Genomic DNA, 15,519 nt, shown 5'->3' with positions numbered 1-15,519 from the left:
AGTGGGTCTGGTGAAAAACTGGTGACTCACATGCAGGCATCGTGAACCACACTTCTACACTTATTCATGAATACTTTTTGAGCTATGGCCATGAAACTGCAGAAAAATCGCACAGAGACCTCCGCAGACTCAAACGAAAACATCCTCTGAGGCCTTATTTAAATTCTTCTGCAGGCTGTAAAGCAGAAGCCCTATGTATACAAGTACAGACCCAAAGATGTGTTTGTGCAGAGAGGCATGCAGGTTTCGATCAGCCTCCTCAGCCGGCTCGCTGTCCAGGGGTCAAAGCGCAACCCACGCCTGCACTGACGCGTGCGTAGAGGCCATGGGCCGCGGGCTCATTTAGAGTCCCTCAGGAGCCAGCCTCTATGCGCCTCTGGTATGTATTTCTTCCTTTGCTTTGTTTAGCAAGCATGTGCGTATGTATTTGCAAATCTGTGTGGGATCTCGATAGTCTCCCTTTTCATCAAGCCTAACTCCCAGCAGAGAGATAAGTGCTTACAAGCCTTTTATGATGTGCATTTCCTGTCATAAATAAGAAGCAGAGGGATTCTCAGACGAGCGCTAACACACTCCATAAACCAAACAGAGGTGTAAACTCCATACTGGGCCAGTTCTGTGAAATCCACCCAACAAACAGCAGCTACTGCTGACTAAAATGATTTGCTGCCGAGTGATCAGATCACAGGTATCATTTATAGCTCATGCAGTCTCAGAAAAAAGTCTTAAAACTGTGATGCCAAAGGACTTTTTGAGTCTTCTAATGTGATTAAAATAGTGGATTTTTGAGTATAATAAGTACAATAATAACAAAAAGTATAATATGCAGCAATATTCAACTGAATGTGGATCCATCCATCCATCCATAGATAGCAGCGGCAAGTGAAACACCAAAAACAGGATTAAATACTTAATAGCTTTGAAAAGAAGGTTTACTAGTTTTGAACATAGAGACCAAAAAAATCCAAGAAAAGAAAATCAAAGTAATAAATAGTTTATATGAACAGGAAAGCAGTTGATTAACCCTGAATGAAAGTTGCATGATTGTAGAAACTTTAAACATACCACGAACAAATTCTATGAAAATCCATGAAAAGGTCTACTTTTAAAATATTTCTTCTTTTTCCCATTAACAAGTATAATCACTTTCAGCCTGCTAGACATTATGTCATCAATACGTTGTTATTTGAAACACAACATATCCTTTCAATTCAATGGACGACACGCCAAGAAAATGTTGTGAGAAACTGAAGCGGACAGACAGAAGCGCTGGGCTGATTTGATTATGAGTATTATAAGTATGTGATTCATCATCATCTACACATTTTCCCTTTAGCCCTGTCAAATGGCAGGTATATTACATAGCTAGCAGGAAATAAGAAAAGGTATAGTATCTGGAGGCAGTGCTGAGAAGCAACCACAGTGTTGACTTGGGAACAGATTTCTTGGGTGCGAGACTCTGGGGCTCATCAAGCTCTGTGTGTGGCCCAGCCTGCTAACCAGGCCTGCCAGTGAGGACTCTGATGAGCTTTTGCTAATTAAAGCCTGAACTCCAAATCTTGAGCTTATCTGATGAAGTGAACTAGAGAGAACAACACCACAGGCTGCTTTGTTCACCCTGGGGCGTACGGTTTTCACCTCATATATGTATGCATATGTGTTTGTATAACAGTAGCGGAAGTAAAGAGAGACCACCAATTAAAAATAATTGGGACTAATTTCATAAACATAGCGCAACAGGGGGAATATATTTAATCAGGCGTAATCATTAGACTAACTTATGCTCCGCTTCCCCCCTGCAACCAGCTAGGTGCTTAAGGGAGGAGAAGAGAGAAAGGAGAGATGCAAGGAGGCAGAAAAGAGAGAAAAGGGGGAGAAATGGAAAAAGGAAATATAAAAACAAAAGAGAAGTAAAGTTTAAAAAGTAGGCAGAGCGTGTTGGTGGCCAGAGTTATGCGAGATCCCTTTCATGTCCCTTGACCGGCCCATGCTGCTGTGCCAACCCAAACAGCAGCATTGGGGAGGTCCGAGTCTCCGACTGCTCCCCTCTTCCTTACCCTGTGCACACCCCACTGACAGGATGAATAACAAACAAAATGTGCGACTGAGAAACAGAGTGAGAGAGAAGAACATGTCGTGTAACCATTTCAGTTAAGATTTTCCCTAGAAGTTCCCTAGAATACTGTGACTTTCTTTCCTTCTTCTGTCATCGCAGTGAGTAAATCATAAGCATCAGCACAAATTGTGGATTGCCCGCCCTGTACGCCCCCACACTGACATAAGTATAGACAAACTACGATCCATCATCCGTAGCCAGCTAGATGTCATACAAAAGGGAATTAAGAACATTTGAATCGGCCCGATTTCTTTTTTTGTCTTCTGCACCCCAATGCTGAGAGAAAAGAGGGAAAAAACAGAGGGAGTAGGTTTGATTCTGAACCAAAGAAAACCAAAATTTACCAGGGCTGACAGGAAACAAATCCATAAAGCACAAAGTAATGCAAATTTTTTGCTCTCTTACCACAATAAATGTAGTTTTTGCCACAACTGAATGAGGGATTAACAGTAAATGCTCAGAGCTATTTACAACCTACACACATCACACACACCACATCCACATACACTACAGTCTGCCAGCAGCCAATCACATTCTAGACTTCAGGACAAACTGGGCTGCTTCTCCAATCCCATCATTTGCTCTCTGTGTGCGGCGTTCCCTACAACCAATCCAGATCGTTCCAGATGTGGTGTTGGCTGCGGAGCATTTGGTTTAAGAGCTCATTTCCCAGTCTGGAATAAGTGGAACAATTTTCTTGGATGAATACTGTTCAGCTCTTTAATCAAATCCATACCCTAATACAACAATACATGCTGCACACACACTGCAATATGTCTATAGTATATAGACACATGCTAACAATGAAAACAAAGCATTGCTCTTTGCACAAATCCAAATTTACAACTTAAAGAAGCGCTGCTACAAGAAATTACTGGTGTTATTCTAGCCATTATATTAATTTATATCTATTAAAAGGTCTTCAAGGGCTTTAAATCATCCCCTTGCACTGGCCAACATGTTCTCTCACTACCACAAACATTAACACTGCAGTTTATTTTGAGCCAGCCCCATATTCATGGTCCAGCTGCCATAAATATTTAGTAGTCTGCCAAATCTTTTGCTTAAAATAGCCCCTCAAAATTATAGTATTTAATCCAGTTTGAGTAATTTTACTAAAGACAACACTGGCAAAATGAAATTATTTTCATAACCAATTTTTTAAAAAGGGTTGGGACATATGAACTGGGGTCTCAGTGTCACAGACTAAATGGATAAGTGAAAAATTATTACACATTGTTGGTAATCATTTTCTGGGATTTTTGATGGGGTAACCACAATTAAAATAATTAAAAAAATAATAATGTTTTTAATTTCTTCAATTTTTGGTTCATAGAGCTTTGTGAATCTGTGACACCTTAATGGGCTTCTTGGTCAACTGTTGCAGCTGCAGTGCTCATTATTAAAATATAAATGTGAGCATAAATAAATTTTGGGTCTGACAAATGAAGCCAATAAGGTAACCTGAATTCTTTCTAATGGGCAATTCCTCAATCAAGAAAACTGATTATACATAAGGCTTCTTTGCTCTATAACCACATTAAGCACTTCCCACAATGAGTTTATGGTCAGTACTTTTAAGACTTACTGAAGATATTCTGTTCGTTTTATATGGCACCCACTAAACGATGTCCTCAAATAAAGTAATTTGCTCATTGTGCATCAATTATAACTCAGAGCTGGCTGCTAAAGGACATTCCTGACTCCAGTTATGCAAGAACCCCTAAAATGTGTTGACAAACTGCTCATACAGTATGTCAGTAAACTGTAGTCTTGACTCCCATTGCTAGTTCATTTGATTTCTGGCCTTAAAGTTGAGTTTAACTCATGACCTCACCTTACTGTGTCACTAACATTTAAAAAAAAAAGAAAAAAAAAAGATTATATTTCGTTGACAGGACTGAAATGTTAGGGTGGTTCCTGAATAGCATTCAAACATTACTACTATGGTAGAATTTAGCTTAAGCATTTACATGACATTATTAAATGTTTTAGCCAATGGAAAACAGCTGATCTCACAAGTTGAAATGCTCATCTAACTCTTACTGCCTTTCTAATCAATGAGTGTGGGGGTGGGAGCTAACGTAGCAGTACTGCCTAGCACTAGCACTGTCAGTTCACGAAGAATTTTGGTACGCATAAAGAACAAGTACTGTCGTTTTTAGCATTATGGTCCTGGTTACTTGCCTATGGCCGGCTAGCTTTATCTGCTTAGATGACAACAATAAGATAAACCACCTTTTTTGGAGTACATCATTCTCAAACATATGAAGCTAAATAAAACCGATGAAACAGCCTTTTCACAGCTAGCGTGTTCTAGTTTAAAAAAAATCAGTGGAAAAAAAACGTAACAAAACAAAAAAAAACGTATTTCATATCCAGAAATGGGAAAAAAAGTATATTTATGCTTTTTCATGTTGAGAATGAAACCTCACCTTGCAGAATCAGATGTAACATATAAACATGCCAAATCTATCATTGACAGTTTATCTATAAAATCATTCAGTATTTATCCAAGGACTAAATAAATGAGTGTGGCAAATGATAATGTATGCTGACTAATATGAGAAGATTTAACTGCAAGCTTAGAATTCCCTTTTGTTTGAAAGACGCCGAGTTTTCTCAAGGTACACATATATATGCTACTGTAGAACAGTCTCTCGCTGCCCCGCCCCCCCAAAAAAGACAAGAATAAAGTCTGGAAGCTTGTTTACTCCACCGTGGACTCTCGAGCCCTCAATTTCTTCAAATGTTAACACTGTCTACAAGGCTTGATATTTGTCCCTGATGCAAATTTGTGAGTCGAAATTCACTCAAGTCACGGGGGGAAAGTTTTTACCACCCCCATTAGCATTAATAAAAAAACCACACACACCAAACATCCACCTTATCCTAACAGAAACATTACTCAAACGGGGCTTTACTAACCCTTGCCACACACATGCTGTCTGAATATATTTAAAAGTTAACAGGAGTTTCATGAAAACTAAAGTCCACGGGGGCTGGCAGCAAACATCGAACAGAAAACAATTCCACACGAGGAACACCATTTCCTGAAGATGCTCTTTAATTAAGTTCCCAGAAGGAGGTAGTTAGAAGGGTTAGGGTGTGTTGCTGCTTACTATCACAAACTTATTTGTCCTTATTTCTTACTCCCTTTCACTGGCATTCTGGCTTGTGTATATTATTCTTGTGTTTCTGCACTATGTTTGTGCATGCGCTGTGTGTTTCTGTGTATCTGCATCGTGTTAGCTAAGCTCTGGCTGTGTACTGTAGCCAAGGGGAACAAAATAAAAGAATTTGTAAAAACATTGTTCTCATGGCGACCAGGTTTCTTTGAATGTCTGGTTTTCATTTGAGTCCTTTAATTGGGGAGAATGTCACAATCAATGTTTTGCTCTGGATGCTGAAAGAGACGACCTCCCGACTCATGTTACCCCAGCCAAGCACTTCATCGACTGCCATAAAGCCTTTCTCGCAGACATTCGTGCACACACACACAGACTCAAATTTAAAAGAGTGCACACACTGCCAAATTACACTGAATGGGCGAGACGTGCGCAATGTGAGTACATACACACATTGTTTTTTTCTGTCTAAAGCACACCTGGCACACCATGACAGGCTAATTTGCAATGAAGTGTTTATAACAGAGAGTCAGGTTTTTAACATGAGCCACATCTCACAGCCTGTGCCTGCCAAGAGGCCCCTCGCCTCTAAACTGCATTGGCCAAGTAGAACAGGAAGAAGAGAGAGACCGAGTATAAGAAGGGAAAGAGAGAGAGAAAGAGTAAAAATACAAAAGATGTATCACTAATCTTTATTAGTGCTTTACATAGATTTACCAACCCTATATGTACACCATATGACCCCATGTGCCATATAAGATGAAAACCCCAATCCCAGTGTAATATTTCAGGGCGTGTGCTAAGGTACAGCCAAAACTAAAAGCAGCGCTAATTATGAACTATGTGGTAGGGGAGGAGAGGCTCAAGGTTAAAGACGCCATTACTCTGGGAGGTACAGTCGGCTGTGTTGTGGAGGAAGACTGTTAATTCATCTTATGAGCTGGCCTTGATCTTCTCTGCCACATGGTTTCATGCTCAGCTAAACCAGTGAAATGTCTGGTAAAGTACAGAGAAAATCAATATACTCTCACAGACTCCCATAGATGCACACATTACAGGTAAATCTTAATATTGTGGAAAGGGAAGCTGTAGGGGTTAAAGGTAGAAGTAATTTCTCTCTCACACCTATCCAAATATACAAAGTTCCCACAGCCACTTGGCCAACTGACTAGAAAATGCGTGTAGGTGTGTGTGCACTATAGTGTGTGACACGAGAAAAGGATGAAGTGTCAAGACAATGATAAAATGACCCCTATTCCAAGAACTGGGGCAGCAATAAACAAACCATTTGCTCTCATTTTCCAACAGCGCTTCTGCAAAACTGAACAACCGCAATGGCAATAACTTTCTCTCACCAGTCAGTTTCTGAAGCAATGGGCTGAGTTCTGTTTCTCGACTGATGACTAGGGTGAGCGCTCCTATCAGGTCCCTCTCCAGCTTCTCCAGCTCCTCCTCCTCCTCTGTATCATGATCTGCAGGCTGGGTCTCATCAGCCAGGGAGTAGAGATAGACCAGCAGGAGGATCAGCTCATCGGGACCCAACTCGTCCTCCCTGAGCCTCGACCCTGAGGCCGAGGTGTCCTCGACTCCACGGGGCTTCATCAAAGGCAGCAGCTGCCTCAGCACAGCAGGGAAGTCGGCGTCTCCAAGAGCCTGTGACACGGCACACAAACACGTAAAAAATAAAATAAAATACAAATAAAAATAAAAATAAAGGGCTTAGTCGGTGGAATGCAGTTTTTTGAACCTTGCTGGTTTTATTATTTTTAATGACCATACCAAGAAATGACCACTGGCTTATTAAGGATGTTCGTCATAGGAATCATTGGACATGTTTGGAAAACATATTTTCTTGCTGGAAGTGAAATTAAAATATCAATACAATTTTGCATGCCATATATGAAGCCACCACAATTAACCTGTTAGTTTAGCTTAGCTGAAAATCCAAGACTTCATTAAATGCTGTTTAACTCTTTAGCAGAGGCTTATATTTCCAGAATAAATGACTTCCAAACACACAATTACTTCACACTTTTCAAGAAGTAATTATTTTCTTTGTTTCTTTGTTTTAAATGAAACTAAAAAAATTTAATGTGTGGTGAACATAAAATGGCTAATGATAGGACATATAGAGTGCTTTGAAAAAGTATGATAATCAAATTTAAACATTACACAAAGAGTAAATACTAAACTAAACTCAACTAAATTCTATATCTAACTGGCAACTATAAAGCTAATAAGCTTTAGCAAGAGCATAGCTGTTGCCTTCAAGGCAAGGGTCATATGCAGGGTAGCTGAGTTAGCATTACAACACCCACGCTAATCTGTAATCGTGATTACTGCAAGATGTGCTGGTTCTTACGTTTTCTTTTCTAATGAGCATTTATGTAAACAGGAGATTTACAAAAAAGTTTAAGATATGACAGGTAACATACAGTTCAACAGTTACATTAGAATCCTTTAGTTAACGCTAAATTTCATATTATTTAAATGCATAGAAAACAAAGTCATCTCTTTAATAAGAAACTTGCTAATATGGACAATATAATCAATATATCTATATAAATTACACAGAAATGAACATTGTAGAGCACATCATCTTAGAAATGTATTTTATTTAGAGAATAATAGAAATGTGTACTTCAAGGAGAATATTGTTTATAATAAAGTACACATCACACTGACTATATGTTTGACAGTATTGTTTTAAGGGTAATTTTTTTCAACGGTACAATGGGAAGTAATAGATACCCCATCACTATAATATAATATAATATAATATAATATTGTATAATATTTACAGTCTGTCTTACCTTCGGATTTTTTTGTTTATTTACTGCAGATTTTTATGTGTTTTTTACTAATATTTGTTTTTAGTATTTTTATCATTTTAATATAGATATGAGACAAAATTCAACAAGTTCAGGACCCTTTATGTTTATGTTGGTTATTCAGTCACCGTCACAAAGACATCCAAGTCGTAATAAACTGCACTGAATCCTCCTTACTCTTTTAACTACACTGGAAAATATCCAAATGAAATAAATTTCCAGAATAAAGTCTAAATTTTATTTTTGTTTCAGTTTATTACTTCCACATACAATACTATGCAAAGTCTCGAGCCACCCACACACTCGAAGAGGATAAAGAGGTGGTCCAGCGTGTTCCTCCTGAATCTAAGATTCAACTAACAGATGAGCGCTCCTTTTCAGGACTTTGGCATAGACCTTTTTAGGGAGGCTGAACAGTATGACCCCCCTGTAGCTGGAGCACACAATTTAAGATTCTCCCTCTCTCAGAGTGAAAAAGCTGCCAATGTCAAAAGAAAAACTTTGAAATACGTTCAGAAAACTTGAAGAACTTTTGCTCAAAACCACTATAAAACTACAAGTAAGTCTGGCACCTTGGAAGCAAAATATAAAAGTCACTATTTTGACAGGCCCCCATTGTTCTGATGTCCCAGTTACTCATTTCTACTCCCAGTGGACATTTTACATAAACAAAAATCAAGAATAAACTGCATTGGGAGATAAACTATTTCGATCATTTGATTTAATTAAACCACAAGTATACATTCTTGATGACTGACATAAGCGTAAAAATACTGTGTTGCGTTGTAAGTGTTTAAAAATCACAGGGACAGTGTGAGTGAGCTCATCGTTCCATTTGCTAATTTTACAACTCTGGGTGGCTGATGTAACGCTTAATTTTGTTTTAGTCTTTTTTTGGATTTGCTCGGGTACCGAACTATTTTTTTCCCTCTCTTTTTATCACAAATGCACACATACAAAGACACACACTCACAAAGCCAACATTTGGAGCAATGTTTAGGTGCAGTGACCTGTTTTTGTGAGCCTGTCTGAGCAGGTCTGAATAGTCGGGCCCTCACGATGGTTGGATGGCATTCTGATCCAACGTGCTGCAGATCACGGGACCGTTTACAGAACACTGGCTACTCTCACAACAAGGGTGAGCTCACAGACCTATAAAACAAGGGTGTGGATCTAATCTGTCCGATGAACAGCATGAAATTCAAATGGGAAAAAAAGGGCTGAAGGCCCAAAAAGACAAAAACAGAGACAGGAAAGACTCACAACAGAGGGAAAAGTCAAAAAAGCAATGCAAAAAAAGATACTAAGGTAATAAATGAGTAATTAACCTTCAGATGATAGCATAAAGGGGGGGCTGAATGTTAACAGAGGATATTATGTTTGTGTTGGCTGTAGCTACAAATGCCCACATGGATACATTTCATTTTGACAAGAGATTCTTTTGTAAAGACATTTGTGTTTCTTTCACCAAGACAAACAGGCCTTCAGAATGAGCAGCTCTCGATGTTGCGGTGGGCCCAGTGGGGGGATCCTGTATCTGACCCAGAAGATCTCCTCACTGAGCCAAAGATCCAATACAGTCCAGAAATGGTAAGCCAAAGCCACAGAGCTGACTGACTGTCCCTTGTCACACCAAACAATTATCTCAGTATAAGGTCACCTACGATGACGCCAGTGAAGTCTTTGATTTCATGCATCATAAATAACTTAATATGAATGAAAGTGGCAGGAAAAGACGTTGAAGGTGAATTAATCAGTGTCATTCACGTCCTTTAAACACGCAGGTATCACAGAAACAGAAGTCTCTACACTCCAACGAGGCCCCCTTCCTGCATCAGACCCCGGCCAACCACTCGGCCCTGGGGACCGTTCAAACACAATCCCACCACACATTTTTCTTCTTAAACATTGTGAAATCAAATACCTCTCCAAGCTGCTCTCATTTGAACTGCCAAACAATGCTTTCCCTCACTCGTTTCACTTGCAGACGGCAGTGAGGAAAGACAGACAAAGAACATTATGGCTTTCTTGTTGAAATGCAAACTGCTGAGCACTTTCACCCTCCTCTCTAACCTTAGAACAAATATTGATTTCTAACACTTCTGTCTATACCACGACGCTCAACCTGATCTTTTAGGTTTGAAAAGAAGCGTGCCACTGTCAGCAAATTACATTTTCATTTTGACCACAGTTGGCTTGAAAGGTACCCGTTGTCATGTAACTTTGGCATCAGAAGCTTTCAGCATATGGTACTGCAGAGAAAGCTGAAAGGGGAGCTCTGGAGTGTTTCTGGGGCCCTACAAAAACTACCTCACTCAAACAGTGTACTACAAGTGTAGAAGATTCAGTGTTTTTAGTGTTTGCTCCTGCAGTTAGAGTTTCAATTTGACACGCTAAACAGTCTTATAATCATTACAAATGGCTCACTTATGGTATTTACACTACAACAGAGGATGTAAGCATTTGATAATATTATAACACAGAAAATTATTTAGTTTTTTAAATGTATATATGGTTCCCATGTCGCACTCTTGCTTCATTTTAAATAAGCTTTCTGGCTAAGGTATTTCTGTTTGGAGTTTCCGTGTCCTCCCATCTGGCTTCTCCCCACAGTCCATGAATGTCAAAGATATGAATGTTAGGTTAACTGGTGATTATGAATTTTCCATAGGTGTGAAATTGAGCAAAAATAGTTATTTGTCTCTCTGGTTTAGTCCAGTAATAGAGTGGTGACCAGGGTGTATCCTGCTTCTCATCCAATGACAGTTGGGATAGGGGCCAGAGCCACCATGAGATGGAAAAGCTGAGAAAAATGGATAGACAGATGAACATGCGGTTACCAACCTTTATGGCTTGTGGCCTTTTCAAATGGAGCAATGGCCACTGTGACAGATCGTCATACGTTTTGGCCACAATGTGGGTTTGAGTTAAGAGCATTCGAAGTTAAGAATGAGGTTTTGTTTCTTACCTTGATATATTTGGATGAAAAAAATTGAAAACCCCATCCATCTTCTTCCGTTTATCCAATTTGGAGCTGTGGGTGAGGGATGTGGGAGCCTATCCCAGGTGGCATGGAGTAAGAGGCAGGGTATACCCAGGACAGATCGCCAGTCTGTCTGGGCTAACAGAGAGAGAGACAACCATTCATACTCATATGTGAGCTTTCCCTTAGAGAAAGGGCAAGGACCTCAGTCATTCAGGAGTGACTCAAAGTAAACCCGCTGGGCATCAAATGGGTCAGTTGGGGGTGGTGTTACAGGTGTTTCTGGCATGTGCAACCCGGAAGTAGCCCGAAGGATTGTAGCTTTTAACTGGCTTGGGAACACCTTGGTATTTCTACAGAAGTGCTGAAGGCAGGTAGGGAGGGCCGGACATTTTTACTTAGACTGCTGCCCCCTGCTGTAGAAAATGAAAGGATGTCCTGATTCCCTATTTGGATCTCTATTAGCTCACAAGAATTACACATGATGATTTAGAAAGTCAAATGAAATGCACACTGTGTATTCATCCAATGAGCTTCTGATTTTTAGATACCCATTGATATCATGGACTTTTGACACATCTTATTGGAATTAACACAGTGGCATAGATCACCTATATAGACAGTAAGGGACAAAACATGTTTTGGTACATAAGCAGAACAGCAATTACGAGATATCAAAACTTGTGCCGTCTAAACTTGCCCCAATTTTCAAATTTGTACAAATCAACCAAGCATTCCTTCCCTAACCATATGTATAAACTGTGTACTGCTATGTGCATGTGTTTTCACATGCAAGACAAGTGTGCACTTCAACTGAGTCCTTTCAAGCGCGCTATAAAAGCTGCTGTCAGCTGTATACCATGGCGCCAGATAGGAAATAGAAGTCTTGGTACAGAATTGGGACTGAGCTGAGTGAAGCTGAGTGGGACCTCTGAGTAAAACTCTCTCCAAGTTAAATTCAACAATGGCCGACTCACAGCTCTGGCACACAGGATAAGTGGAAATGTGGTGGTGAACTGTACACCTCTGTGAACATGATGGAGTGGAGTAAACCATGCTTTCAGCAGAAGTTTGGGTCAGACAGAAGTGTTTCCCTCAGATTATTCCAGAAGATAATTTAGCCACAAAGGTGTAGATTAAAATGCAAAGTAGGACTTTATAAAAGAAAAAATAAGACAGTGAGCAGTGCAAGTTCCAAGTTCTGGATCTCATAATCACAGCATCAGCAATCTAACGCTCTAAAAATGACCACCTAAGCTCATTTTATGCAAAGGTGTATTTAATTTAAGTGCAATTATCAAGCATATGGGTTATAAGAGCCCAGTACTTATGTAAACTCAGAAAGAAAAAAAAACAGCACCTTCCCAGGAAATCCTGCAAGATATACACCCAATGACAGAAAGATGGCTAAATCTGTGACACGCATGTCTGTGAAAGAGTGTAGATTTAGGTGCAGTCTTACTACTGTAATAGCAGGAAACTAGCATTATTATTATTATTATTAAAGACAATTACTGAATCCACGGCCTCTGCTGCCATGCTCTAATGCGACCATTATATACAATTATAGAATAACAATGGCATTACTCTGTCAAAACAAAGCTAATTTTAGGGCTTGCAATTACTCAGAGAAAGCCATTACTTTAAATTACTCTAGTTTCTTATCATGACATAGTATTTGCCTAAGAAAAGCTGACTTTGGATAAAAATATAGAAATTGTCTTTGTTCTCCAAATGGACTCAGGACATTGGCTAATGCAACGTTTGCCAGTGAGGCTATTGGTAGAAAGCTGAAACATCACTGGCATCTTGCTCAGACCTTTGCACCAATCATTAGCTCGCTCTTGCTTATGTTCTGGTTTAAATATGTCTGCCAGTGATTGACAGATTACCGTTTGGCAACTCCAACAATCCTGGAGTCCATAAAGGCTCAATCTCGTCCAATCACAGAGTCGGGCCAAACTCCGCCCAAGCCTAGTGCTGCCTGCACAGGAAACCAGCTCCAGATGCAGCCCCTGGAGGAAGGTGAGTGTTTCAGATGCAGTGCAGTGCACTAACCCGAACCAGGCCTCACTTGCATTGCTCCCTGCCTGCACAATGAACCTTTTTCTGGGCCTGAAGGCAGGGGGAGGGGGTGGGTGCTGGAGGTGTGGGTCCTTGTGGGAGCATGAACCAAGTTGGCTATAGGTCAGTTGTTCTAGTCGACCAAAGACTCTCTGGCCAGAACTCACCTCAAAGGGTTTTCAGACAGTTTATCATTACCATAGGAACCAGGAAAAAAACTAATTTGAATTATTTTGGAAAAGCACACATGTGCTTCATTTGCAAATATATAATCACAACCAATTTGCATTCACAAATAACACGCAAAGCTGGAAGGGATACAAGCAAACTTCTAAAAGCAAAACACATAAATCCTCGGGGAATGAAGACAGCAACTAAAGTTTGCCTCTAAATTATGTAATGCAAGCTTACCATTGATTTGTAATAGAACAGCTGGAAGACAAACAAAGTCTTTACCCTTAGAGAGACTGGAAGGATTCTGCACATGTAAACAACACCAAAAATGAATGCAAACTCACATTCTGTTAATGAGCATGCCTTATCCAAGCCTGCTGGCACGTGTGCAGTATCTCAGCGGAGACACCTGGTCATTGTAACCTGCTGTGATGACAATGACGGATCCGAGAATGGGTTTACCGTTTATTAAAAGGCGGAAATTTGCCTCAAGTTAAGGAGGAATGGAAAAATATAGTTTATCTCTGGATCTCTTAACAGCCATTATTCTGTCTTGTGTGAAAGGTTGTGGACATTGTATCAGATTTTTAACCAGAACAACGGAAACAGGACTTTAAACACAAAGAAGAGCAAGTGTGCACATAAGATCATAGACATACTGAACAGTGGAAGATCAACTTAAATCACTCTGTTTTCTGCGAAATGAGGTTGGATTTTATTTATTCATCCCATCCTTGTCTTCCTAATCAGGAAACAAGCAATAAATTAGCCATAGAAATTAAGTCTGATTGTGTTTGTTTATATACAAGAGACATTTAAAACCGCTTTTTACAGTAAGATTTTTATCAGCAAACATTTGCAGAGTTTATTTGTCTTTGTCCATTTTTTGTTCTCACAAAACATCATTCAATTTGGCTAATTTTTCAGAGGTTGAGACAGGCCAAAGACGTGGATTGTGCTAACTACAACATCTGAAAGCCTGAGCGGTTCCCTACCTTCTAAAATGTGAGGCTTCAGCTGTTCAGAAGCTGTACGAAATTACAAATACATCTTACTTTTGCTGCTGGCTGACTTTGATGTAAGTCATGACTATGATGTACAAATGTAAATTGAAAAACAAGTAGCTTCTGAACGTTTTGTGTACTCAGGTACTACATACAACTACAGGTATTGCCACATACACCAGGGCTGAAATTTTAAGGATTATACTTGTCACTTCTCTCTTCTCTAGACGTATCATCATCCAGGTGACCTGGTAATGTAACAAAAATGTTTGAGGGGAAAGCAGACCGAGATTTTCTTTCATGCAACTCCACCTGTACAGGGTGGATTATGGAACGTACACCCTGATCGCAAACATGCATGTTGTCTATCAGTGGGCCAACTCATGCATGTCTCTGACTGAGGGGAACATAAATAGAAAAAAGGAGTAAAGGAGAAAGACATGAGTACTTTATTGATTGCCTGATGGGATAAATGTACAGCTGCCTGGCAGCTCAACGCACTGGAAATTGTTTTTTGTATTACAGTTCATTCCTGTATTTGTTTTATTTTTTTCCTGAATGCTGCACCTGCAATATCAAATTGGTGCAAATGTTTTCTTAACATTTCTTGGATTCGTATGCATTTCATCAAGTTGTATGTACTGAGTTCTTAGGCCGCTGTACAGAAAGTGAGCTTAGTAAGCTCTTATTTGTAAGGTGACCCCCCCCCAGTCTAGATCCAGCAGCTTGCCTGTAATGCTTGCTGGATGACAGACACGTAAAACTTTTGTTTTAAATGAGGTCTGAATAACCACACAGTGTTTGAGATGTGTGTGATTCCATTCTGCCCAGCCAAGTAGCCCGGATGCTGAACTGCACGCTACACTGTTGGGGGAGAAATCAATGAACATCTGCACAGAGAGGGATGGATGGTCAGCTGCCTCTCTGTCTGTGCAAGTAAAAACTTTCAGTAGTTTTTACATCAGTTTTCGTCTCTTTCACCTTTTATCCCCTTTAATCGTCTGTCTCCCCATGCAACTCTCGGTCTTTTATCTTTTCCTCTTTTGCTCCCTGTGTGTCAAAAGTTGGTTTGGCACAGAGCTTGAGGACTATAATTTAGAGGAGACATGAGACCCAATCACAGAAACAAACACAGTCCCCGCACTCCACCCCGTCACCGCCAGTCAGCCACATGCTGGTCAATGTGGCTGGATTCTGTCTGCCCGGCACACGACACCAT

General features: G+C 40.0%; 1 protein-coding gene across 1 annotated transcript in view; it reads right to left on the bottom strand.

Annotated features, from left to right (window-relative positions):
• Positions 1–15,519, bottom strand: part of scfd2 (sec1 family domain containing 2) — a 108,077-nt gene that overhangs the window by 50,853 nt on the left and 41,705 nt on the right. The window contains exon 5 of the mRNA XM_086284091.1: positions 6,600–6,897. Within this exon, the coding sequence (XP_086140217.1) occupies positions 6,600–6,897 (298 nt within the window). The remainder of the gene's footprint in view (positions 1–6,599; positions 6,898–15,519) is intronic.

Source organism: Aulonocara sp. 'chitande type north' Nkhata Bay, linkage group LG23, assembly GCF_057382095.1.
Source record: "Aulonocara sp. 'chitande type north' Nkhata Bay isolate Kocher_YH1m ecotype deep benthic linkage group LG23, A_spYH_male_GT1.1, whole genome shotgun sequence".
NCBI lineage: Eukaryota > Metazoa > Chordata > Actinopteri > Cichliformes > Cichlidae > Aulonocara > Aulonocara sp. 'chitande type north' Nkhata Bay.
This window is presented reverse-complemented; position numbering and strand designations above follow the sequence as displayed.